At 40.8% G+C, this 22,937-nt stretch overlaps 1 protein-coding gene across 2 annotated transcripts in view; it reads left to right on the top strand.

The window, feature by feature from the left end:
- Nucleotides 1-2,599: 2,599 nt before the first annotated feature.
- Nucleotides 2,600-22,937, top strand: part of HECW1 (HECT, C2 and WW domain containing E3 ubiquitin protein ligase 1) — a 354,103-nt gene continuing 333,765 nt past the window's right edge. For both annotated transcript variants that reach the window (XM_038392643.2, XM_038392644.2), the window contains exon 1: nucleotides 2,600-2,850. In XM_038392643.2, coding sequence (XP_038248571.1) covers nucleotides 2,821-2,850 — 30 coding nt within the window. In that variant the 5' untranslated portion in view covers nucleotides 2,600-2,820. The remainder of the gene's footprint in view (nucleotides 2,851-22,937) is intronic.

The following is a 22,937-nucleotide window of genomic DNA, read 5'->3' as shown; positions in this document are numbered from 1 at the left end:
AGCACAGTTACTTATGTTTATTCTGAATTGGGGTATATTACCTAAGAACTGCCATACTGGATCAAACCAGTGGTCCATTTACCCAGTATCCTGTCTACAAAAATGGCCAGTACCAGATCTTCAGGGGGAGTATAGAGAACAGGGAAATTTTGAAGAGATCCACCCATGTCTTGCTCTCTCAGCTTCTGGCACTTAGAGGTTTAGTGTCACCCCGAGCATTGGGTTATATCCCTGAATACCATGGCTGATAGCGATTGATGAACCTATCTTCCATGAATTTATCTAGGTTTTTTTTTTAACCCAGTTATACTTTTGATCTTCACACTATCCACTGGCAATGAGTTCCACAGATTAATTGTGTGGAAAAAGTATTACCTATTTTTTGTATTAAACCTGCTGCATATTCATTTCATTGCGTGGCCTCTGGTTTCTGTATTGTGGAAAAGGGTAAATAATATTTTTCCCCCCACCCCATTCATGATTTTATAGATCTATTGCACAGGTTATTTAATCCCCTAATTTAAGGGTGATTAAAATATTGAACTATTTTCCCCCAAGCTTGGCTTGACTTTCTTTGGTCCGTGAGGACTATGCACATGCCAAGTTTCAACTTTTTCTCCTGTTTTATTTTCTTTTTTAAGATAAATGAGTTGATATAAAATGCCAGAATATTTTTCACTATGGGAAAATAATATTTTAGAAAAATCTTGAACTAAAAAATAACTAAGCTGATTGATTTCAAGCCTTTCCTAAGAAAAACTACCCTTGGGGTGATACCAACCAGGGTAAATTTCAGTCCTGAAAGAATTTATAGATGATTAAAAATAGGGGCTTAAATATAGAAACCACTGCTCAACCTTGACCATGAAGTAAACACTACTGGGAACACCTGTGCAAATTTTTTCGTCACTTCCTCAGAATCTATGGAGTCAGGTTACAAATTAAGTTCTATGTGAGCTGGGCAAAATTGCCATGAAAATTTGCCAGTTTAATCAAAAACCATACTCACCCGCTCTTCACCAGGATGAATGAAAACGCTAATGATATTTTACATGCTGATTTAAAAAAAAATACTTGTTTGGGTTGAGTGGGGAAGCAGAATTTTAGAAAGCGGATCGATCTTTCGTCTATTCTAGCTGAAAGCCGAAGCTGATATTTTGCGGAAGTGCCTTCCTTCTTTTCCTTCACCAGATGGATACATATACAGTACCTTGCCTGTGGATGCTCACTGGAAACCCCCAGCAGCATTCCTTGTCTATTTTTGGTGAGTTGATTGATGCAGGAGTTTGATGCTAGCACAAATGCGGAACCTACACGGGCGTAATGAGTGCGTGGCACCTTTTCACAGTTCATTAGCTGTGGTTTGCAACCAGTACACTCCCCGTGACAGCTGGAGATCTCCACCTGTCTTTGTCAAGAAGTGCAACTCGTAAAATGCTCTCATTACTGGGAGAGTGGGGGAGGAGAGAGCGCAGAGATCCTCAATTAGATAGGAAGGAAATTGAATGGTGCGTGGTCCCCAAGAGAGGGAGGTACAGCTGCTAAAGCGGCAACGGTGCCTTCCCGGGCTATCATTTCAGATAGGTCTCTTTTGTGTGAGAGAAAGAAATTGATGATGAGCACCCAGGAGGATAACGGGCTAGGGGAAAGCCATTGGGAGGGATCTGAAAACAATATAAGGAAATGGAGAAGAAGGCAAGTGGGACTTATTTGGCCTGGTGCTGCTCTCCCTTACATCAGGCTAACCCCTTTGATTGCAATAGTTACTCCCCATTTATGCCAGCGTAGTAGCCGAGAGAGCTGAATCAGAGCCGGTACGTGTATGCATCCGATGAAGCGAGCTGTAGCTCACGAAAGCTTCGGCTCTAATCAATTTGTTCGTCTCTAAGGTGCCACAAGTCCTCCTTTTCTTTTAGTACGTGTGTGTGTGGGTGAGATGGATGGAATCCGAGTGTGCGTTTGTGGGATTCTGTGTGCAATCCTGTGCGTGCTGCATTAAGCGAGTGTGTCCCGGATTCTAGGCGTGAGGGGGGGGGGCGGGGAAGTGGCGATTTCCACGAGGGAATTAGGGGTGACTTGGACCTGACGGCTGCGGGGGTGTCGGGTGTGCCCGTGCGTGCAATTCCATTTGTGAGGCGGAACGGGTGGCCGTGAACTACCATGCTGAGGGCGAAAGGTGTGCGCCGGAGTCTGGAGTGGGGGTCTTGGATCCCAAGTCCTCTGTGGGTTACCTCTGTGTGTGGGGAGGTGTATTCCAAAGCGGGGTCAACCCAGGAGTGTGCCGGACGACGGCAGGCGTCCAGGCGGGCGTGTGAGCGCGCTGGAGTCGATACGTGCGATGGGGGGAAGACTCAACACACGCGTGTGGCGGGGGGGGGGGGGGGTGCGTGTGTGTGTGTGTGCGCGCGCGCGCGCGCGCGGGGGAGGGGGGGGAGGTCGGGGGAGGGAGGTGAGCAGCAGCAGCAGCAAGCAGCAGCAGCAGCAGGTCTCCCGGATCCGTGTGTGCGGGCGGGGGAGGAGGAGCCGGGGAAGGGCCGGGTGGCGCTGAGGCGGCCGAGCCGCGGCTTGCGGTTGGCTCCATCCGCCTGGTACCCGGAGAGAGGCGGAGGAGGGAGCAGGCAGGCGTCTCAGTGCGGCTGCCGGTGCTGCGGGACTGTGGAGCGTCTCCGCCGGGACTGACGCCCGCAGCCCGCTGGCGCTGAGGGGACGCGGCGCGAGCCGGGCGCTGAGCTCTCCCGCCGCCCCGGGCGGCCGCGCGCCTGCCCAGGAGCCGCACGTGAGGGCTCTTAAAACCTGCCCCGGCTCCTGCGCCGGGGGAGCATGATCTGTGCCCGGGCCGGCATCCTCCAGGTAGGGGGGCTGCTGCTGCCTCTCCCGCCCTTCTCCTCCCCCCCCCCCGCCCCAGGCACAGCCGCTCGCGGCGGGATGGGCTCTTCTTCCCTCCACTCTTAGGGAAAGAAAAGGCCCTGGACGCCCCTGGGGAGGCTTAATTTTACTCCTGGCACAAGTCGGGGGGGGGGGGGAGAAGGGAGGAGGTAGCTCCCCGTCCCTCCCCTCCCCCCATGACAGGTTGTCTCTGCAAACGGGGGGTGTGTGGGGTCAGAAGCACAGCACAGCCTGGGGGTTGGAAAAAGGCAGCAATAACGTTCATAGCTTGCTTGGTTTGGGGAAGGGTGGGCTCTTCTCAATGGGGGAAGGGACCCGCTTGTCTATTAAGACGTGGGCCTTCTGGTAAATGGTCCACGCTGCTGGCTATATTAGCGTGCAGGGGCGGGCAGGTCATACAACAAAGAAGCCCTCCCGTCCCCGTCCCCCCCCCCCCAGGCCATTTGTTTGGTTGGACTGGAACAGGTAGAGATGATTGGCTGAAGGGTTAGGACGGCAAATGTGTAGCTGTCTGACACAGAACTCCAGATGCAGTGGCGGGGGGGGGGGGGGTGCGCGCGTGTGCCGTGTCATTTGTTTCAGAGCATCTTTCAGTCCCACCGCTGCTTTGGGGTTGCCCGATCTGGGAAGGGAAATGGAAAGCCATATGTACGCTGTGTTGTGTTGATGGGGAGTGGGAAACGGTGGCGTGGATCTTGTTCTCAGGACAGCGTGTAGGATGTGTTTGATTATTTGCTTAACCATTGGCCTTGTCGTCTGAATTTCACTAGCAAGCAAATAATGTAGAATTATTATGAGTTACATGCCATCAATAGTTGGCCTCACTTTGAGAATGTGAACATAGAGGTGACAATAAAGAGTCCCATACTGGATTTTTGATGATGATGATGATTATCTGGGCTCCCCCCTCTCCCCCTCTTCAGTTTCTGGCTCCTTGATAATGCAGCACATTTTTAAACATAAACTGTGTGCTTTTTTTCTCTATGTTGTTCTGAGATAATCGTGTAATTACTATATTTATTTTTGTTATTACATCATAACATTTTAAGTCTTTTATCACTTGTCATAGGCAGTTGAATTGTCACCACTTATTTTAAGTATGTTAAGATCAATGGCATAGCCATAAAAATATAGCTTGTAAAACGGTCAGATACTGCTTTTATCATTTAGCATAGCATGTACACATACAGTTAATTTGGTTTCAATTTGCACCATAGCCTGTGTAATTTATTTTTAATAGTTGAAGGCAGAAAAATAATTTGGCCTGGATCTCGTTTTTTGTATCCTTCAATTTAGAGCTGCAGTAGTACCTTTTTACACTGCACTCAGCTGAAGTGCGTAGAGAGGCTGTACAACAGTCACTCAGACTAAAGGAGAATCCTTCTGCTACCCTCTGGTTCATGCATTTAATAAACTGCCATCTGATTCAGTGGGGCACGTATCCCTATAGGAAGAGAGCAGCAATTAGGGGATATGGAACTGCTTTACCAAAAATGTCACACAGCAGGCTGTCAGTTGTGCCTTTCTGATCAGTGATCATACTAGGATTGTAGTTATTACAGTAATTCATTTTAGATTGGGGATTCATTTTGAAAATTTGGATTTTCCACTAAGAAGGGATTATCATTCCTCTGTTTGTTTTTTGTAAATGGAGTACAGCATGTATTCTGGCTGCAGTCTGTACTTGGCTTGTTCCTGTCTCTGAAATACACACATCACCGGGATACATAGGTGCTATGTTTATTTCCATTTGCCAGCACCAGAAATAAACTTAAAAAGCAGTGTGCTTTTTGTCAATGTACAACATTAATCCTGTGATAGAATTCCCAGTCAGCTATGGGAAGAAACAGTATTTCCAGAGTAACTATTAGTTCTGTTTGTTTGTAGTGTTCTAGTTTGAAAATATTGAATTGAAGAGTTGGCTAAAATCAGAGTTTTTGCATAGTCAGGGCTTGAGAAGAGCAGTAATGAACCAGGATGTGCCATGCACTATCTCTTGTACAATGTATTAAGAAGTGTGTTGCAAGCACACACTTAGGAATTTGGATTCCTAAACAGGCAGAAGGTTTTCAAGTATCAATTCAGCTTTTTGTTTATTGGAAAACAAAGTGGCTCAGAGTGAGAACTGTTTGGATCAGTGACTCTAACAGGAAATATCAACGTATGAAGGTGGTAATGATTTATTTAATAGCAAATCATGATTATATCTACAACAGCTCAAATAACTAACCAGTACAATCAAATCAAATCATGTTCCATATTTAAAATTGCCCGTAATAAATAATTGGCTAGTCATTTCACAGTCATTGTTATGTTGTGTGTATGCAGTCTGATCAGCATTCCTTGCAAACCCAGGATGCTTCAGCGGAGTTTTGGAAATACTACTACTGACACCAAGCAGCCTCTCATGTCAGCTAGAAGCCAAATGTTGCTCATTTTACTTTTGTGAGTAGTCCTAATGAAGACAATGCAATTACTTGCATAAGTAATGCAAGTAGGATTTGGCTTATCCACTGCTTTTTTTTAGCATTGGGAAAGATATGAAGGAGTGGAAAAACTTCCAAAATGGGGGAGCAACTGTACCAAACACAGTTTTTGGTACTGGACGACTTGTAAACAGACTTTGTCATTTATTCCCTAAAATTGTTGAAATCTTTGAAAATGTGAATGCATAAGTAGCTCCTAAGTAGTTTTTACTCAAGCAAAAGCTGTTAAAAATAAATAAATCCAACCCTAATTTGGACAAATCAAGAACTTCAGACTCATTTTATTATCTTAAATCCACTAAAAAAAGTACATATCCCAAACTAAAAATTCCAGTCCATATGATAGATTTTTGCCAGGACTACTAAATTCTCATATGTTGACAAAGATGTACAATTTATCCTGTAAGACAAGCAATTAGAATTTAACTGGCATTTCTTCAAACTTAGACATGAAGGTATTCACTTATTATCCATTTGGTTTTCAACATCTATATAATACGGCCATTTCAAGAAAGATCTCACTATCCATTAATATCTTAGTTCCCCAATGTCCTTCTTACAGTATCTTAAGGTAATGATGGATCAAAGGAGCTTGTAACATTTCAATTAGTGTTTTTAAAAAGTCCCCTTCAGTACTAGAGCAGGTGGAAGTGAAGAGTGGGGAATTAAACGGTCAGGCATAAAAACATATAGGGGCAGGCTAAACTTTGCGGGAAGTAGAGTGCAGCATAGGTGCCGACTCCGTGGGTGCTCCGGGGAGGAGGTGGGAGAGAGGCGGGGTCTCATGGAAGGGGTGGAGTGGGGGCAGGGCCGGGGGCAGAGCCAGGGTCAAGTACCCAATGGAAAACTGAAGAAGTCGGTGCTTATGAATTGCAGATGGGGAATAGGGGAGCTGGTAGAGGGAGGGTTAGTGTCTGCATTCAGCAACTATCCTTGGCAATGTATTGCCACCCCATCCCTAACTCCATGTGGATCCTTGGACTAAATAAATGCTGACCCGTCATCTTTAACTAATACAAGTTCTTTCCGCACAGCAAATTGCCACTCCTAAAAGGAGTGGCCATCCAGAAGGCATTAGCAGAATGGCTCCTGAGGAGGCTTTGCTGCTGTGGAGGTCAGAAAGCAGCATGAAGGCGTAGTGCCTTTGTGGATCTGCCAAGACCTTGGGAGATCTATCTGTTTGGAAGTTGAATTCCTTCCAGTTCTGGAGGGGCAAATGCCACCACTGTGATGGTAATACTAGGTAGAAGCTCGTTAGCCTTGTCCATATTGGGAATTAGAAAAAAATCCCACCAGTGACAGTTTCATTGAGAGCCCTCATGTAGACAGGACTCCCACCACTACATCTATTTCTACTGCCATGTTAGCTAAACCAGCTTTTAAACAGTAAATGTAACTAACATGGTGGTAAACACACTGGAAGTCACCAGAATCTTGTCTACACCAGGGCTTTTGTTGGTGCTTCCACTGGTTGGATTTATTTTGTAAAATTCCTGAGTGTAAGCATGGCCAGAGAGTCGAAACCTAGATGAATAACACCTAGATGAATAACCCTCCTAGAAGATGATTTGGCGTATATTTTAAAAATATATACCCACATTTATTTTCTCATGTGTTATCTATGGCATATCAATCTGACCATTAAAATTCAAAGAATTTGAAACACCGTCCTATTTTATTTTTTTGCTACTTTTGCTTAGCTGTTTACTTTTAGTATCTCTCTCAATTTTGACAATAAAGAGAGGAGTCAATTTCACTTCTTTTTAAAACTTCTGTTTGGTTTTAATTTTTGGTCCATTTTACTATCAGGTTTCCATGTACCAGCACAATCTCACAAACACTGTATGGCAAATACTGTAGGCAAGTATTTATTTTCTTTTTTAAAAACCTCCACAAATACATTGTCATTTGGCATCAGATTTGGTAAACATTTATTGTCATGAAATTTAGAATTTGGGCCAAATTTGACATAACCGTTACCTTGAGATTTAGTCTTAAATAGAAAACAGGATATTCTTGTGTCTCTCTATGCATACCATTGAAAAACACACGCTGATGTGTCCAGAAAAAAGTAAAAGTGCAGACATTAATAATAAAAGGCATGCTGGCCACATATTCCAATAAATGATGTACAGTCAAGTCTTGAGCTCATCAAAATGTTTTAAAATTAAGAACAAAAGCTAGCCAGTTCTTGGCTTCTTCAGGCCAGGATCATCTTCGTCATAATCCATGAATGGTAGCCAAGTGGTAAAGGAACTGATTTATGAGTCATTCTTAGAGTTTGTCATCTTTTCTATGACTAGGACATCCTATAATTGAATAATCCATTTATTCCAGGTGGGCAGTTTCAGGTTATGCCATTCTGTTGCATTGAGCAGCTGGCAAAAGATGACATTTGGGCTTCTTGGGCCTCATTCTTTACTGTGTTGCACCATGTGTATTCAGTTACACCTCTTTGCAGTCAGGTCAAAGTGGGTGTAAAACACTATCAAATGTTAGCATTCATACCCATTTTTGAGAGGTGTTAGAAAAGAAAATGCACAATCACAAATCCCTATGTATTCTTTACTGGGGTCGGATGGTGGCCCTGATTTTCCACTACTTGCACCATGTGGAAAATCAGGGCCACCATCCAACCCCAGTAAAGAATACATAGGGAATGTATGATTGACTGCATTCTTTTCTCTCATAACTGTCCCATTGATGTCAATAGGAGTTTTGGCTAATTAAGGATTGCATGTATATCCCATGGGAAGAAAAAAACACCTGTTTGTATTCATTTGTTCAAGCAAAAAAGGATGTGGTTGTATTAGCTCAGCTGAAGTAGCCCTGATTAGGAATTTCAGCATGGGCCATGTTGTGCTTAAGCGTTTTGACTCCCCATTTCCTTGAAATCCTATGCCTGTGAGTACTTTTAGAGGCTGTGAACAAGATTCTACTCTTCTTTATACTGGTTCTGTGTCAGGGAAGTTGCTCCTGATTTACACCAGTGTGAGATCTGAATCAGGCCCTCTTTTTGTGATAGAATGAACACCATGTAAAGAGGTAGCATGATCGAGTGGATAAGGCACTGAACTGGGTACTGGGTGATTTGGACTCTGGTCTAGGGGCTGCCATTAACCTTCTGGGTGATCTTGGCCACTTCATCTCTCTGTGACTTTGTTTCCCCTCTCACCCTTTGTCTAACTTTTCTATTTAGATTGTAAACTTTTCGGGGCAAGGACTCTTTCTCACTAGGTGTTTGCCCAGTACCTAACACAATGGTGCCTGATCTCGGGTAGGGACTATAGCAGCTATCATAATACAAATAATAAAGCATGGTACTTCTGCATATACTTTTTTTATGCTGTTTCATTACCTGGCTTACAAGGGAGAACCCTCATGCTCTTGTTTTGAGATTTCAAAATAAATGATCAGCCAAGCTCATCCTAGACATCAGGGGACAGTAGTATATCCCAAAGTTCTTTGAGAACTCTTTGCAGCCAACATTCCCTTAATGGAGAACATAAGGTCGGTGGGAAAGAAAATGTGTGCATACCCATCAAAAATGCTGTTGTTGAGACTTTTGCTGAAGTTTCATTTTTATGGATTGAGTAAAGTCGCCTCTCTTTTTCACACGTTCTGCGTAGGGGCAGGCCTTTACCGTTCCCAAAGGTACCGTGATATCTGGTATTCTGGGCATGCATGAGTGGCCATGCTACTGGTAGACCACTTTTCAGAGTAGCAGCCGTGTTAGTCTGTATTCGCAAAAAGAAAAGGAGTACTTGTGGCACCTTAGAGACTAACAAATTTATTTGAGCATAAACTTTCGTGAGCTACAGCTCACTTCATCGGATGCATTTGGTGGAAAATACAGTGGGCATACCCTAACCCTAAGCCCACTGTATTTTCCACCAAATGCATCCGATGAAGTGAGCTGTAGCTCACGAAAGCTTATGCTCAAATAAATTTGTTAATCTCTAAGGTGCCACAAGTACTCCTTTTCTTTTTGGTAGACCACTGACATTTGGTTAAAGCCTGAAGTTAAATTCCCATCTAGGTTTTTAGGTTGAAATACGTGTTTGTCCCAAAATTAAAACCCATTTAAACTTGAGAGTTCTTAACTCCTAAAACAGTAGTATGTACAGAAGGTCTCCCGTACTGAATTACCTATATTTAGGTGAAACTGAACTTGGATTAAATGAATAATTTCTTACATGTAGTCAACACAGACCTTAAAGAGATCTGATAGAATGATTTGTCATCCATCTGCCTGTTCAGTAGTCATCTGGGAAAATTAAGGTACTATTATGTTATATATTTTACATTTTAAAAATATTGTTTAGTTAACAATAAGATCCTGAAAACTAGAAACTGAAATCTGTCTTCTTACTGAATTGATTTTCCACTTTGTGACCACACACTGGGCTGCAGAGCCAGATTTTTGGGATCTGGGAAAACTGCAACTCAGTGGAGTATAGGATTTATTGGAGGGGAAATTCTTGTGGGATAATCCCAAATTTCACATGGAGCTGTTGTCTGGATGCACTGATCAATGTGCTTCAGGCTTTGCCAATATTAATTTAAAACCACTGTGTGCTATCATGGTATACTTTTGCAAAGGGGAAGATCTGTTACTGCTCCTTCCAGCCACGGGTGGGTGAGGAGTAAGAAGTTCTAGCTTTTGTTATTTCCCCCTCCTTCCTGCCATGGGGGAGGGAGAGAGTAAGAAGGAAAAAAAAGGAATGGGTGTTGGGATAAAGAGACATTAGGACAAATCCTTCTCTCATGTACATTGGTGCAATTCTAAGAAAGTCTGAATTGAGAACAGAATAGAGGGGGTAACCCATCTCCAAATCCTAAATGTGCTGCTGTGCTGGTGGTGCACTCCTTTTTCCCCAAAGGGAAAAAATCCAACTGAATCATTGTTTTCAAACACACACCTACCACCACTGGTATAACATAAATTACAGGGACTTTGCTAACATATATAAGAAGCAAAAAAGTAGGTCAAATTAGGACATGTCAATACTGATAGTATTCCTTTAAGAAGGTATGTGATTTTATTTTGCAGCCATTATCCTATTGCAGACTCAGCAAAATGGCAAACTGTTGTTTTGTCACATTTAGTGCAGCCCATCTATCATTTATTGGCCATGCAATATTTGGCTTGTATAATTAATTAGGGTAGAAAAGATGTACAATGTACACTCATCATTTTGACTTTATATAGAAATGCTTTCTTTTTTGCATATAAATATGTGTTTGTTGGAGGAGGAGCATGCAGTATATGCTGTGTGAAGCAGCATATTGTAAATGGCAATTTTTTATTGCAACTATAAGATGCATCTGGCAGTAGATGAAATATTTAATTCTGAAGCTGGAACATCAGATTTCCAAACTGATACTGTTCAGGCTTCATGAAAGGCCCATTAGCCATTAAGATATATGCTGTCTGGGTTATGGAATTGTACATGATATGTAGAGATTATGGATGAGATTCTTTCACAAAGCTAAATTATGCAATGTGAATGCATCATATAATTTTAAATAGTAGGCAGTGCTGGGTCAGCACCATGACTCAGCAATACTACATATATGTATCGAGTCATAACAGTAACTTGAAGCCAAGATGGAAAGACTATTATTAAATCAAATTCCATGATCCAAAATTGAGTGACGCTCCCACTAAAGATGATGGGAATTTTGTTCAATTAAAGACAGCAGAATCTGGCCTATTTTTCCTATTTTTCCTATTTTTATGATCTATCCAAAACTGAACATCACAAGGAATATGGCCTACTGTTTTGCCAGTCCCAAGCTTTGAACTTCCTTCTAATCACGCTAACATCAGATCCAAAGCAACAGAAATATATGCTGTATTGCCCACTCAAACATTCACAGGTAATGAGTTGGGAACCCACCCCCAAATCATGAGATATTTTTAAATGGTTGGGTTCTTTCTATCTATTTCTGATTCTTGAGTCTTTAAGATACCTTCTGGTCACATTGTTAAACTTTTTTCTGCAAATGTGAGGACTAGAAACATACTTAAAAAACAAACACCACCACCCTTCCAAAAGCTGAGATTCTCATGTAATCATATAACTCCAGGAGCTGGGGTTTTCGATAAAACATCAAATATTGCATTACTTGTAATAAAATCATGAGAATTGGCAAAACTGTATATGAAGGCCAAAGTTCATTCTCTTTTTATTTTTCTTCATTTTTTTTCATTACTTTATTTAATTAAATACAAAATAGTAAACTAAAAGGGGCACTGTCCACCTAGACATTACAATTCTGTCTGCACTTTCAGTAGTGTCTTGGATCATAATCTAGCATTTTGCCACAGTGCCATATTGGGAGAATAAAAAATCTTATATTCGATAGTGTCTTTATAAAGCCAGTAAATCTGAAATGGGAGATGGCAATGTGGCTATGACATTCTCTCCTTGCTCCTTCTGTTTCTTGCTGTACTTGGGGCCAATATTTGTGCAGATATTTGTATAAATTAACTCAAGGGATGATGCGGAGAACTGGGTTCCCAATTTAAAAAATAATCCGGAGAATGGCTTCATCACACAATGAAAACATGGATTAATAATTCTCTTAAACTAAAATGTTGTGTTGGTTGTACCTAATAGTGTGATGTAGGCAAAAAACATAATGTCTGTGTTTGAGCAATTAGACTAGGACAATCCTAACAAATTATTAAAATATATCATCTTAGCATAAATGTCTTGAATGCTAAAGTATCTCTGGCTTGTGTGTCCAATTGTGTAAAAGGAAGAAGCAGGTGCAGAGAGATCCCATATCATAAAGTGCCTAGGCCAGGCTAACAAATTATGGTGTCTCAAACACTGGATTTTCATATCACTGGAAGGGAATGGGAAAGATTGGGGCATGGTTTCTGCTTTCCCCTAGTAATGAACAATGACTCTGAAGGAAATGTAGGTGGGACTTTAATGGAGGTACAGTAGAATATTACGGGCCTTTTTGTAGTTTTGCTTGCCATCTCCTTGGTGCTCGGGTTCAGAGGAGGAGGAAGAGGAAGGGGCTAGTGGCAATTCCCAGAGAACATAAGCAGGAAGAATGCCTCCAGGAGGTCTGGTTTTAAAGAGCAGGTCCTTAATCTCCTTTTTGGAGCTATAGGATCTGCCTGCTGCCCTACCCTCTTCGAGTGTTTAGCATGAATATTGGTGTTCTGGATGCTCCCAGGTAGGAGTCAGGGATGGGAAGAAGGTTCTCCTGCACTTTCTTCTCTCCCTAGTACACCTGCAATAGAGAGCCAGAATCTGACTTGGTAGCTGTACATTTCATCTACATGTGAATATGACTTTTGGATGCTCAGAATTGGATTGGCTGCCCAGACTGGGGTCGGAGTGTACCTTGGTGTTCCCCCATTCTGCAAAAACTGCTTCTCCTCTGACTTTTGTGGGAAGAGGGGGAGAAGTGATATCCCAAAAGAGGCTACAGGAGAAGATGGCTGGACTAGAGGAAAGGGCGTTTTTTGTATTTTCAAACTCTTGTCAGAGTGTGAATGAGAATGTGCTGTGGGAACCCTCCATATTTGTTTAAAAAGCAATCCGTGAGCCTTGACTATCATAAAGTTTGCCTATCCCTAAGAACCATTTTAACATTTCACCAAACCTGGTGGAGCATTTCATAAAATACATGTCATGTCCTTTTATTCTTTGTGCACATCATAATGCACAGCTAATAGAAAAATATATTTTAGCAAGGTGTCTCTTTGTACAAGAAAATTCATCTCTGGCAATAAAAGTTGGTGGTGGGTGATTGGGTTATGTGTGTGTTCAGGTTTTTATTGTAATATTCTTTTTCTAATGACAAATCAGCTGATGCAAATTTTCTTTTGTGGGAATTATTTGTTAGTAATGTAGTCTGACTTTTGATTATAAGTTAAATATGGCCCTTGCAACCTTTTTTTCTTGACCCAATTCTGCAAGTGCTCTATGCACGTTATAACTTTCGGTGCATAAGTAGTCTCACTAACTTTACTCGCTTGAGTTGTCTTATCGAAGTCATGCACATATGTAAATGTTAGCAGGTTCATGGATTATATGAGGCCAAGTTGTGCTTGCTTTCTTCCAATTCTCTTTTCAGCATGGCGAGAAATAGACAGAGTGGGTAAGGCATCATGAAGGAGAGTGCTGATTAACAGCGTGTTAGCTAGTGGCTCGGACAGGTTCATCATGAATATGATCAGTCTGGTTGATTTGTGACCTCTTTGATCTACGTCTCTCTTAGAATCATTATAATCTACTTGCTGGCCTTCTATTAATTCACCGGTAGGGTGACCAGACATCCTGATTTTATCAGGACCGGCCTGATATTAGGGGCTTTGTCTTTTATAGGGCCCCATTTCCCCCCATCCTGATTTTTTACCATTGCTATCTGGTCACCCTACTCACAGGGAAACCAAGTTCACCTTGTTTAGTTACTAACTTTTTGAGTTTGGTCAGATACTTTTGCTCTTTTTTGAGATTTGTCTTGATGATGTCTTAATTGGAAGAAACTGGTTCTGTTAGGCTTGGTTAATGCAGTAGTTTTTGGATTTCTGGTACTATTCTTGGTATGGATTTTGGTGGCTAAAGCAGAATATGGCAGTTGTGAAATATGAGATGAAATCCCAGTGCATGAGAACATATATACATTTAGGGCCTTATCCAGCAGTCCTAAAATATGTAAAAATACCCTTGACTAAAATGGAGATTATATGCAATAACTATGAGTAAAGACTTCTATTTTCCAAGTTGTGATGAGAGAACTTTCCATCATATTTTTGATAATTAAAGTCAGATTCTACTCTGAAAAGAGACTGTAAAATAAATACGGGGTCCCACACTTACTGTGTCCTGGGGATTTTCAGTTAAAATTTGCTAAAAAATAAGTTGTCTCCCTCCCCTCCCCCCAACTGCCAGCCCTTCAAACTCAGCCAAGGACCTGAAAGTCAAGCTGTGTTCTTTCTGGGCTGTGCACAATGGCCAGTAATAGTGAATTTCTAGGCCAAATTCCTACTCCAGGGCCACTTTGTCTTCACATTTTGCCTTCAGTTACACATGTAAACTCTATCACTTTCAGATGTGTTATACTGGTATAACAAACAGAAGGCATAATTTGAAGATGTTTGGATGACATACATGGCCCTCTTAATGGAGTTTAGTTGACAATTCTGTTGACAATGAATGACGAGGATGAGAATTTAGTTCCCTCTCAAACTTCTTTGTTTCTTCTGCAGGGCTGACAGTAATAGAGGGAAGTAAAATCTCTTGTCACTGAAGTCAGAAGGTAAACTCTGAATACACCACAAGTAGCAGAACTGCTGACTAAAAAGGAGCCACTTTTACATAATTGCTTTTTGGAGTGGAACTGCATTTTAGTAGAGAAACTCAGAGCTGATGAGCAAACTTTCTTAGAGATAGTGAACTAATTTTTTACTGTGATGTTCCTTTTCCATCCTTCCTCCCTCTAGTATTGCACTTAAGTTGCGACAGTTTGCTTCTCTCTCTGTCCTTTGCAGGGTTGCTGTTGAACTAGGTTTCCTTGTTCATCTTTTACCACATTGCATCTTTGCACTGCTGCACCTGCTCCCAAGACAGATCTTGCAGGTAGTAGTATTCAGGAAGCAGGGTTCAAGAAGTCCTGAAAAGTCTTAGCCAAGTGCTAAGTCACAAAACAGAATGTAAGATAGAGGCATTACTATGATCTATAGAGAATCCATGAATTATATATTTAAAACAAGAGACATGGCAAATTAGGTGCACCTCTGAATTGTTGATCAAGATTATTTGGTATGGCAGTTGCTAAGACAGTGTAATAATTATGTATGTTTTTTCTGAATACTAGAGTAAAGAGCTGAATTCATCTCCATGCAGGCTGCCCTGAGGCTGCCATAACTCTCTTTTTAAAAAATGTCTCATTACAGCCTTTTTCTTGAATATGTGTATTATTATGCATAGATGTTCTGATCACCCTAGCCAAGTTGCTGCTGACTCCTTTCCTCTCTCGGGGTTGCTCATCTCCCACACAGAAAGGAAAGAGAACCTGTCAAAAGAAGTCTGATGAAGTGCAAATATGAAACAATTATTTATACGAAGTGCTGCAGTATATGTGCATGTGGGGAGAAGGGAATCTTCTAACAGAGTTGATGGAATATTTTCCAGTGGAACTGGTTTTTGTTGGAAAATGCTGTTCTGATTAAATCAAAACATTTCATTAGGTCGTATCAAATTTGTCTAATTTTGTTATAAAAAATTATAAAAATGTTTAATTTTTATAAGGTTGAAATGCTTGTTTAGACTGTCTTATGTTATATTAATATATTCTTGTACATTATAAATTGTAATAAGTATAAGTCAAAAGAATAAAGTTTAAACAAAATATTTTGATCTTATTGAGGCATTTTCATAAGGTCGTTTTGATCTTTTGGAAATTAAAATTTTTCAGAATTTTTGGTTCATAGGAAATTTTGACGTTTCTTTGTGATTCAGGATGAAAGGAAGAACAGAAATTCTGACTTTTGCTGAGCTCTTTTTAACCTGGATGAACGTGTAAAATTACAATTGTCTTCTATGCACCCTCCCAACCTTTTTTATTTTTAGCCAAGTGTCCAATCTCATGCCTGACCTAAATTCACTGAAATCACTGGCCTTACACTCGAGATGCATTTGGCTAAAGAGGTCTAAAATAGTTGTGATGGGTTATATTATATTTTCATGGGTTACAGGTGAATGGACTACAGGGTTGAAGGCCATAAAGAACTTCTGCTAACATTTCTGTAACACATTCTTTTAAGATTGAGATACCAAAAGAAAACAATAGACTCATAGACTTTAAGGTCAGAAGGGACCATCATGATCATCTGACCTCCTGCACATTGCAGGCCACAGAACGACATTGCAGGCTACACAACCAAGTTAGCAAGTTAACCTGTGGGAGGAACAGAACTATGTGTTATCATTCTGAAAAAAAAAAGATTATGGTTAAACAAAATCATTTTAAATTAGGCCCCTGCTTCCTTTTTTATTCTCCTTTTTTCTTTTTCAATGCACATAGCCTTAGAGTGCTCTTCCAGATTTCTGCAGATATTTTTGCTGTAGTTGAGAACAAACATTTTGCTGCTAGAATCCTTTCATCATTATCTCTTTCTTCCACATCCTCATCTCCTCCCCTCTTTTTCAAAGCACCCTGCTAGTGGAAGCTGGCATTTCCTTTTCACAGTACCATGCTTGCATGTAAAACATTAAAATATTTTGGGTTAGAACCTCAGGTCATGTAAATCAGTGTAGCTTCATTGCTCTGGCCCTTTGTTTCCAACTGAAATTGGGACCTTCTTATGTTCAATTGAAAAGTAAAGGTCCATATTTTAACCAGCTGTGTTATGCTCTAGTGCAGTGAAAGCAAAATTGCTACAGCAGAGTGTTCTTAAGTGGGCTTAATCAAGAAGGAAATGTTTTGACTTTACATCTACCATGAAAGTGAGAACCAGACTTTATTTTATTGAGCAGGAGAATGATAGCCTTTACTACACAAAAAACATTTTAAGGGCATTTCGCCTTCTACTTCCCATTTCCGTGGTGAACAATCTTAAATGTGCACAATTTTTTTTCATATGCTTCCCTATAAGTCATTCTCATTATATTGTTGCAAGCCCTTATTTATATTGCTTGGTGTATTGAGATTTTGATGTGGAAAGATTGCATTTTTCTCAGTGGGTGAGTTTATTCAGTCATTCATTTGTTCATTGTTCAGAGCACATTCTTCTGCAGCAGTAGCATAGTTTCTTTTTCTCTTCTAAAGATGTATCATCTGAGATAATGAAATAAGAGAAGGCTAATGGATATTTTTTATTGTTCTAAGAATGGTATTTCTTATAGTAAGTCTGTTCTGTTCACCAAGATATGGTAGGCAAAATTTCAGGAAGGTTAATTTCTTTTTATGGATGATTAAAATCAACTCTTATAGTGAAAATCTATTTAAATAAGTAGATTCATACTTAAATAAAGAACTGCTTTTGTTGTAGTACTCTTTTTGTCTTCTGGATAAACATAAGTTTACTACTGCACTATAATGTGATTAGTTTAAAGTTTTGTCATTTGGTCTGGGCACTGCCCCAGCAGCATACCAGAGCTTGATGGATACCTGCTGGAGGGGAGTTGGATAGACCAATCTCTCATGATCTCTTGAGATGACTGTTATCACCTCTGCCACCTTGTATCAACATCCTCTAAGTATTCAAGCTATTTTGCCATTCCTGTGTTATGTCATTCTTATTGTTCAACCTGTAAAATGCCAGTGTTGTGGCAAGTTTTCACTTGTTAAATGCAGTGATGCCAGAATCATATACAAAAAAGGAAAATATTCTTAGTAGTGGTTATTTCTCAAAAGCATGGTTCTGTATTTCCCCAACTTCCTCCAGGCAACTTTATTATTCTGAAACTATCAAGACTTTTTATACAAGTATGGTTTATTTTGAGTGGGTAACATTAAAAAGTAATAAATACCATATTACAGTCTTGACTTTAATTCTGGTATTACGTAAAATTATAATGTATATTGCAGCAAGTTACTTATATTATACCATGGGTAGGGCCAAATCCTTATGGCAGAGTGCAGCTTGAGTCGGCAGATAAAGTGAAATGAAATCCTCCACACCAGACCTTGGAATGTCTATGAAGCCTCTCTATTGAGTCCCTTTTGGCCTAAAGGTCCCTTTGTTGCCCTTATGTGTCCCTGCTATGTGGTAATAGACTGGGCTTTGTTTCAGAGATACTTTTTACACTAGATGCACCAAGAAACAAAAGGGACTGAACTAACCTGTTGGCAGTGGTTATGGAAAAGATACGAAGCTACCAAAACTCAGGAACTGATATACAGCAAAGTGTCTCACAAAGTCCAAGGATCACTTGTATATTCTTATTCCACTTGAACTGTCTGCAGTTGTTGACACTGCTGATTACTTGCTTCTCTCAATTTCTGTGATCTGTTCTTTCCTGGTTCCTTTCTTACGTAATTGACCTCTCTTCTGGTGTCCGCTTCGGTGACCTCTTTATCCTCTTTTCTTCCTTTATCTTTGGCATCTTTGTGTTTTGTCCTTGGTCCCCTCCTCTTCTGATTCTTTACCACAACTTCCACTCCTGTTTTTTAAAGCCACCATCTCTGTGCTGACACTCAAAACTACCTTTTTCTTCCTCCAATCTCAGCTCCTTTGTGCAGTTTTGCATCCCATCTGTACTCCTGATCATAGATGCTCCACAACTATTTCAAACTGGGTCTGTCCAAAACTCAATCTTATCTTTGCTTCTGATCCCTCTTTACTTCCTCCTTTCTGTATTACTATTGACACATTCATTTTTTTTCCTGGCATGCAATCTTGGTGTCGTCTTTGATTGCTCCTTTTACAGTCTCTTAATCCTTTCTAATGTCACTAAAAGTTTCAGTTCCTCTCTATCCCCAGTACTAAAACCTTTCCCCATGCCCATCTCTAAACTTGCCTACTGTTATCTTCTCAGTTGGATAGACTGACAGGGAGACCAAACATTCCTGCAGCATAGTCTTTCTTCTCTGTCACTCTCAGCATGTCACTCCCTCTTTGAATCCCTTTACTGCCTCCCTGTCTCCTTACCATATGTATTCATGCTCATTTTCATCTTCAGGCTCCTGCATAATGTCACTGCCACCTACATCTCCATTTCATGTCCTCTCACTTTTGCTTAATAGACCTTATATCCAACTGCTCCTTTCCTCTCCTCCCACCTTGTGGTATTGCAACATTTTTAATGTTACCCCCTCTACTTGGTGGACAAAAAGTAGGTGACTGCTTGAGTGACTCCTTTCTTTCCTCCTTCAAATCTTTCTCTATGACCTACTTCTTCTGTGAATAATCTTTCACAACTCATCACTTCACTCCCCTTCTTATCTGAACTATTGTGCTGTATTTTATCTTGTCTGTGTAAGGCTTTGGGGTAAGGACTGTGACTTATGTTTTGAAAAGGACCAGAGCAGCATGATACAAATTCTTATTGGTCAGACTTTGCATAATGTTAATATACATATTATATTAGATCTGGTGACACCGTATATTAGTAAGAAGCATGATAATTACATTTTCTAAAATACAGGAAAACCTCATTATCACACCCTTGAATTAAAATGTTCTCTCTGAATATGCTGCTGTTCTTGATGTCGCTCTGCAACACTTTTAGCATTTTCATTCCTGCGTATAGTATCACTAATTGATAGGATACTGCTGTTTTCCTTTCCCCGTCTACTATGACTTTGTTTTACTGCTTTACCATGGCATGTGCATGATATAACATTCAGTGGAAGGACGTGACCAGCAATAAGCATACAGATACAGTCACTAGCACATAATCATGGAGGGAGGAGGTTTTTATGGCTCACGGGGCAGTTAGGCACCCACTTTCCACAGTATTGCCAACCCTCAAAAATCATGAATTGCTCCTCAAAAATCACATGATTGGCTTAAAAATTATGAGATTTTTTAAAAAAATATCTCAAGTTGGGGTCTTTTTGTCTTCTGGTGTTGGGAGTGCTTAGGGGATGTGTTTTCAAGCTTTTATCTGCAGACATAAGGCCTAAAAACATATTTTTAAAAAAAATGAAAACTGAGATTTGCCGATAGTCCCATGAATACAGGAACTGCAAACTTAAGAAAAGCAATAATTATTTTGAAACTCACAAGAGGTAACAAACTGCTTCCATTGAAACTCAATGAGAGTTGAGTGCCAGACTCCCATTTGTGCAGTTGAATCTCTGTCATGTAAAATTTGGGATAGGAAGCATTATTTTCTTTTTTTTTTAATTTGGCCCTATCTTCACTTTCCTTGCAATCCCCTGATCATTATTATAATGAGATTTTTTTTTTACTGAACATGAATGTTCTATACTTTTTAAAACACATGTCTTCTCTGAGGGTTAATTGGAAGGAAATCTTTGAAAGCAGGGGGAGAGTCTTTTTACTCAGGCTTTCTGTTCTTAAATATTAAATAAAGGAATCAAATGGAAATAATCCCCAGTGATAATACCGCAGGGAAGGCTTAATTAAGAAATGAAATTGTATTAAAAATGACCCGTTGTGGACTGCCAAAAAGCCAAAAGAAGAGTGAGAAATTTGTTAGCAATGTCTGCCCATCAGTAAGGAGTTGCACAGTGTGCAAAACCTGTGCATATTGATACTGGACAGAGAGGTAGAAAGATTAATTTAATTAATTACTCCTTTTAAGGCCAGGTTTTATAATCAATATCCCAGTAGTAGTCTATAAAGCTTCTTTAAAAGCTTAGTGGGTCAGGCTGATAATGTCAAGGGACAATGGCCATCGTGGGTCTATATACATGCTTTGCACACTAGGCTACATGATATTTATTTAACCATCACAGGAATTTTGAGAGAATGGGCCATATGCATCGATGGTATAAAGGCAGCTCTTTTGGTGTCCGCTTTGGTAAATAGTGGAAATTATTTGGAGAGTATAATTTGGAGGGTGCAATTAATTAGAAGTATAAGTGTTTATTAAAACCCCAATCTAAGGCCCACTGAAGTAGATGGCAAGACTCCTGTAGATTTCAATGGACTTTTAGTCAGGGCCTATATCCCTTTAATCAGTAGGCACCAGATTCTCAAAAGATTTTCATGCTTACACGGGCCAAGAGTGGGCACAACCTGTGAGTCCATGACACTTACCATGTTGACTATGTGTGTTCATTTCTGTACCAAGCTCTGGCTCTCCTTTGTTTGGAGGTGAAGGGGACCAGAATTGGCTGGCAGGAAATCAGCAAAGGATTGGAGTCAATATCTATGTGTGGGAGAGGATATTAAAAACAGGTGCAAAGGCCTTCTGCTGCTCTTTTTTCCTATTGCCCAGGTTCACCAAATGCATGTAGAGAGAGGCACCTTGGTATGTCTACACTGTAGCTGGGAAAGTGCCTACCAGCCTGGGTAGGCAGAAGCCTGCTACCTCTGCTCGAGCTAGCATGCTATAAATAGAAGTCTAGCAGTGTGGACATTGCATGGGCAGCAGCTTGGAGCTCAGATCCAAGGGTTTGTTCAGGCTCAGACTCAGGCAGCTTGCCGGAGCTGCCGCTTGTGCCACAAAGTCCACAGTTCTGTTTTTGGTTTGCTAGCTTGAGCAGAGCTAGTGCAAGTCTGTCTGCCTGAGCTGGGAGGCATGCTCCCAGCTGCCATGTAGAAATACTGACATACTCCCTCTTCTTGGCTCTGCAGCTTAGTGTGGGGTAGTGGTTTAAGAAGAGGCAATGGAAGAAATCACTCCTGGATTCTTTTTCCCCAAGTCTGGAGATAAAGATAATCTAGTGGCCCAAGCTGGGGGACTGGGAGATAGAACATCTGCGTTCCAGAGCGGCAACAGCATGGACATCTTTTTGGGGTTAGAGCCTGGTTTCTCTCTTCTCATGAAAGCTGCATTTCTTTGCTGCCTTTGTCCTATTCCGCAGCACTGAGAGGAATTAATGGGTAATATTGAGGGCCCTTTATCAGCTGATGGCTCCCTTTAACCAGGAACTGCTATTTTGCTGTCTGCAATACCAATAAAAATAGAAACAACCTATCCTTCAGGTCCGCTTTCTAGTACCAGACAGTTTACTTGATTTGAGTCTCTTCTGGTTCCAGGCTGCCTTGTACATTTTAGCTGTGCACTGAAACATGCTCAGACAAGATCGGGAGCAAAGCCTGACATCTGATCTAAATCGAGGTTTTCTTGCAATTAACTGTTCAATGTGGAGACAGCTCACAAATGAGGTCTCTAGTTACATTGAAGACAGCAACATCAAAGACCAAATTTCAGTCTTTGAACCACTGAGACACTTGCACTTATCAGGGACAATGCAGACAATGCAGGACAAAGCAACAAGAGCTGGGGATAAAGCTTTCTTGGCCAACGGGGTCTGGCTATGGAACAAACTTCCAGAGAAGATCAGGTGAAGCAGAATCTACATGTGTTTAGGAAATGCTGCAAAACTACTTCTTGGAAAAGGCCTATCCACCATAAGAATGATAGCTACAACATTCATAGATTCCAAGGCCAGAAGGGGCCATTGTGATTATCTCATCTGACTTCCTGTATAACACAGGCCTTAGAACTTCCCCAAAATAATTCCTAGAGCAGATCTTTTAGAAAAACAGCCAATCTTGATTTTAAAAATTGTCAGTGATAGAGACTCCACCACAACCCTTGGTAAATTGTTCCAATGGTTAATTACCCACCTTGTTAAAAATGTACATCTTATTTCCAGTCTGAATTTGTCTAGCACCACCTTCCAGCTTTCTCTGCTACACTGAAGAGCCCATTGTTAAATATTTACTCCCCACATAGGTACTTGTATACTGCGATCAAGACACTCACTAACCTTCTCTTTGTAAAGATAAATAGATCAAACTCTTTGAGTCTGTCACTGAGGCATGTTTTCTAATACTTTAATCATTCTCATGGCATTTCTCTGAACCCTCTACAATTTATCAACATTCTTCTTGAATTGTGGATATCAGAACTGGACTCAGAATTGCACCGTCTCAAATATAGAGGT

Source organism: Dermochelys coriacea, chromosome 2, assembly GCF_009764565.3.
Source record: "Dermochelys coriacea isolate rDerCor1 chromosome 2, rDerCor1.pri.v4, whole genome shotgun sequence".
NCBI classification, from domain to species: domain Eukaryota; kingdom Metazoa; phylum Chordata; order Testudines; family Dermochelyidae; genus Dermochelys; species Dermochelys coriacea.
This window is presented reverse-complemented; position numbering and strand designations above follow the sequence as displayed.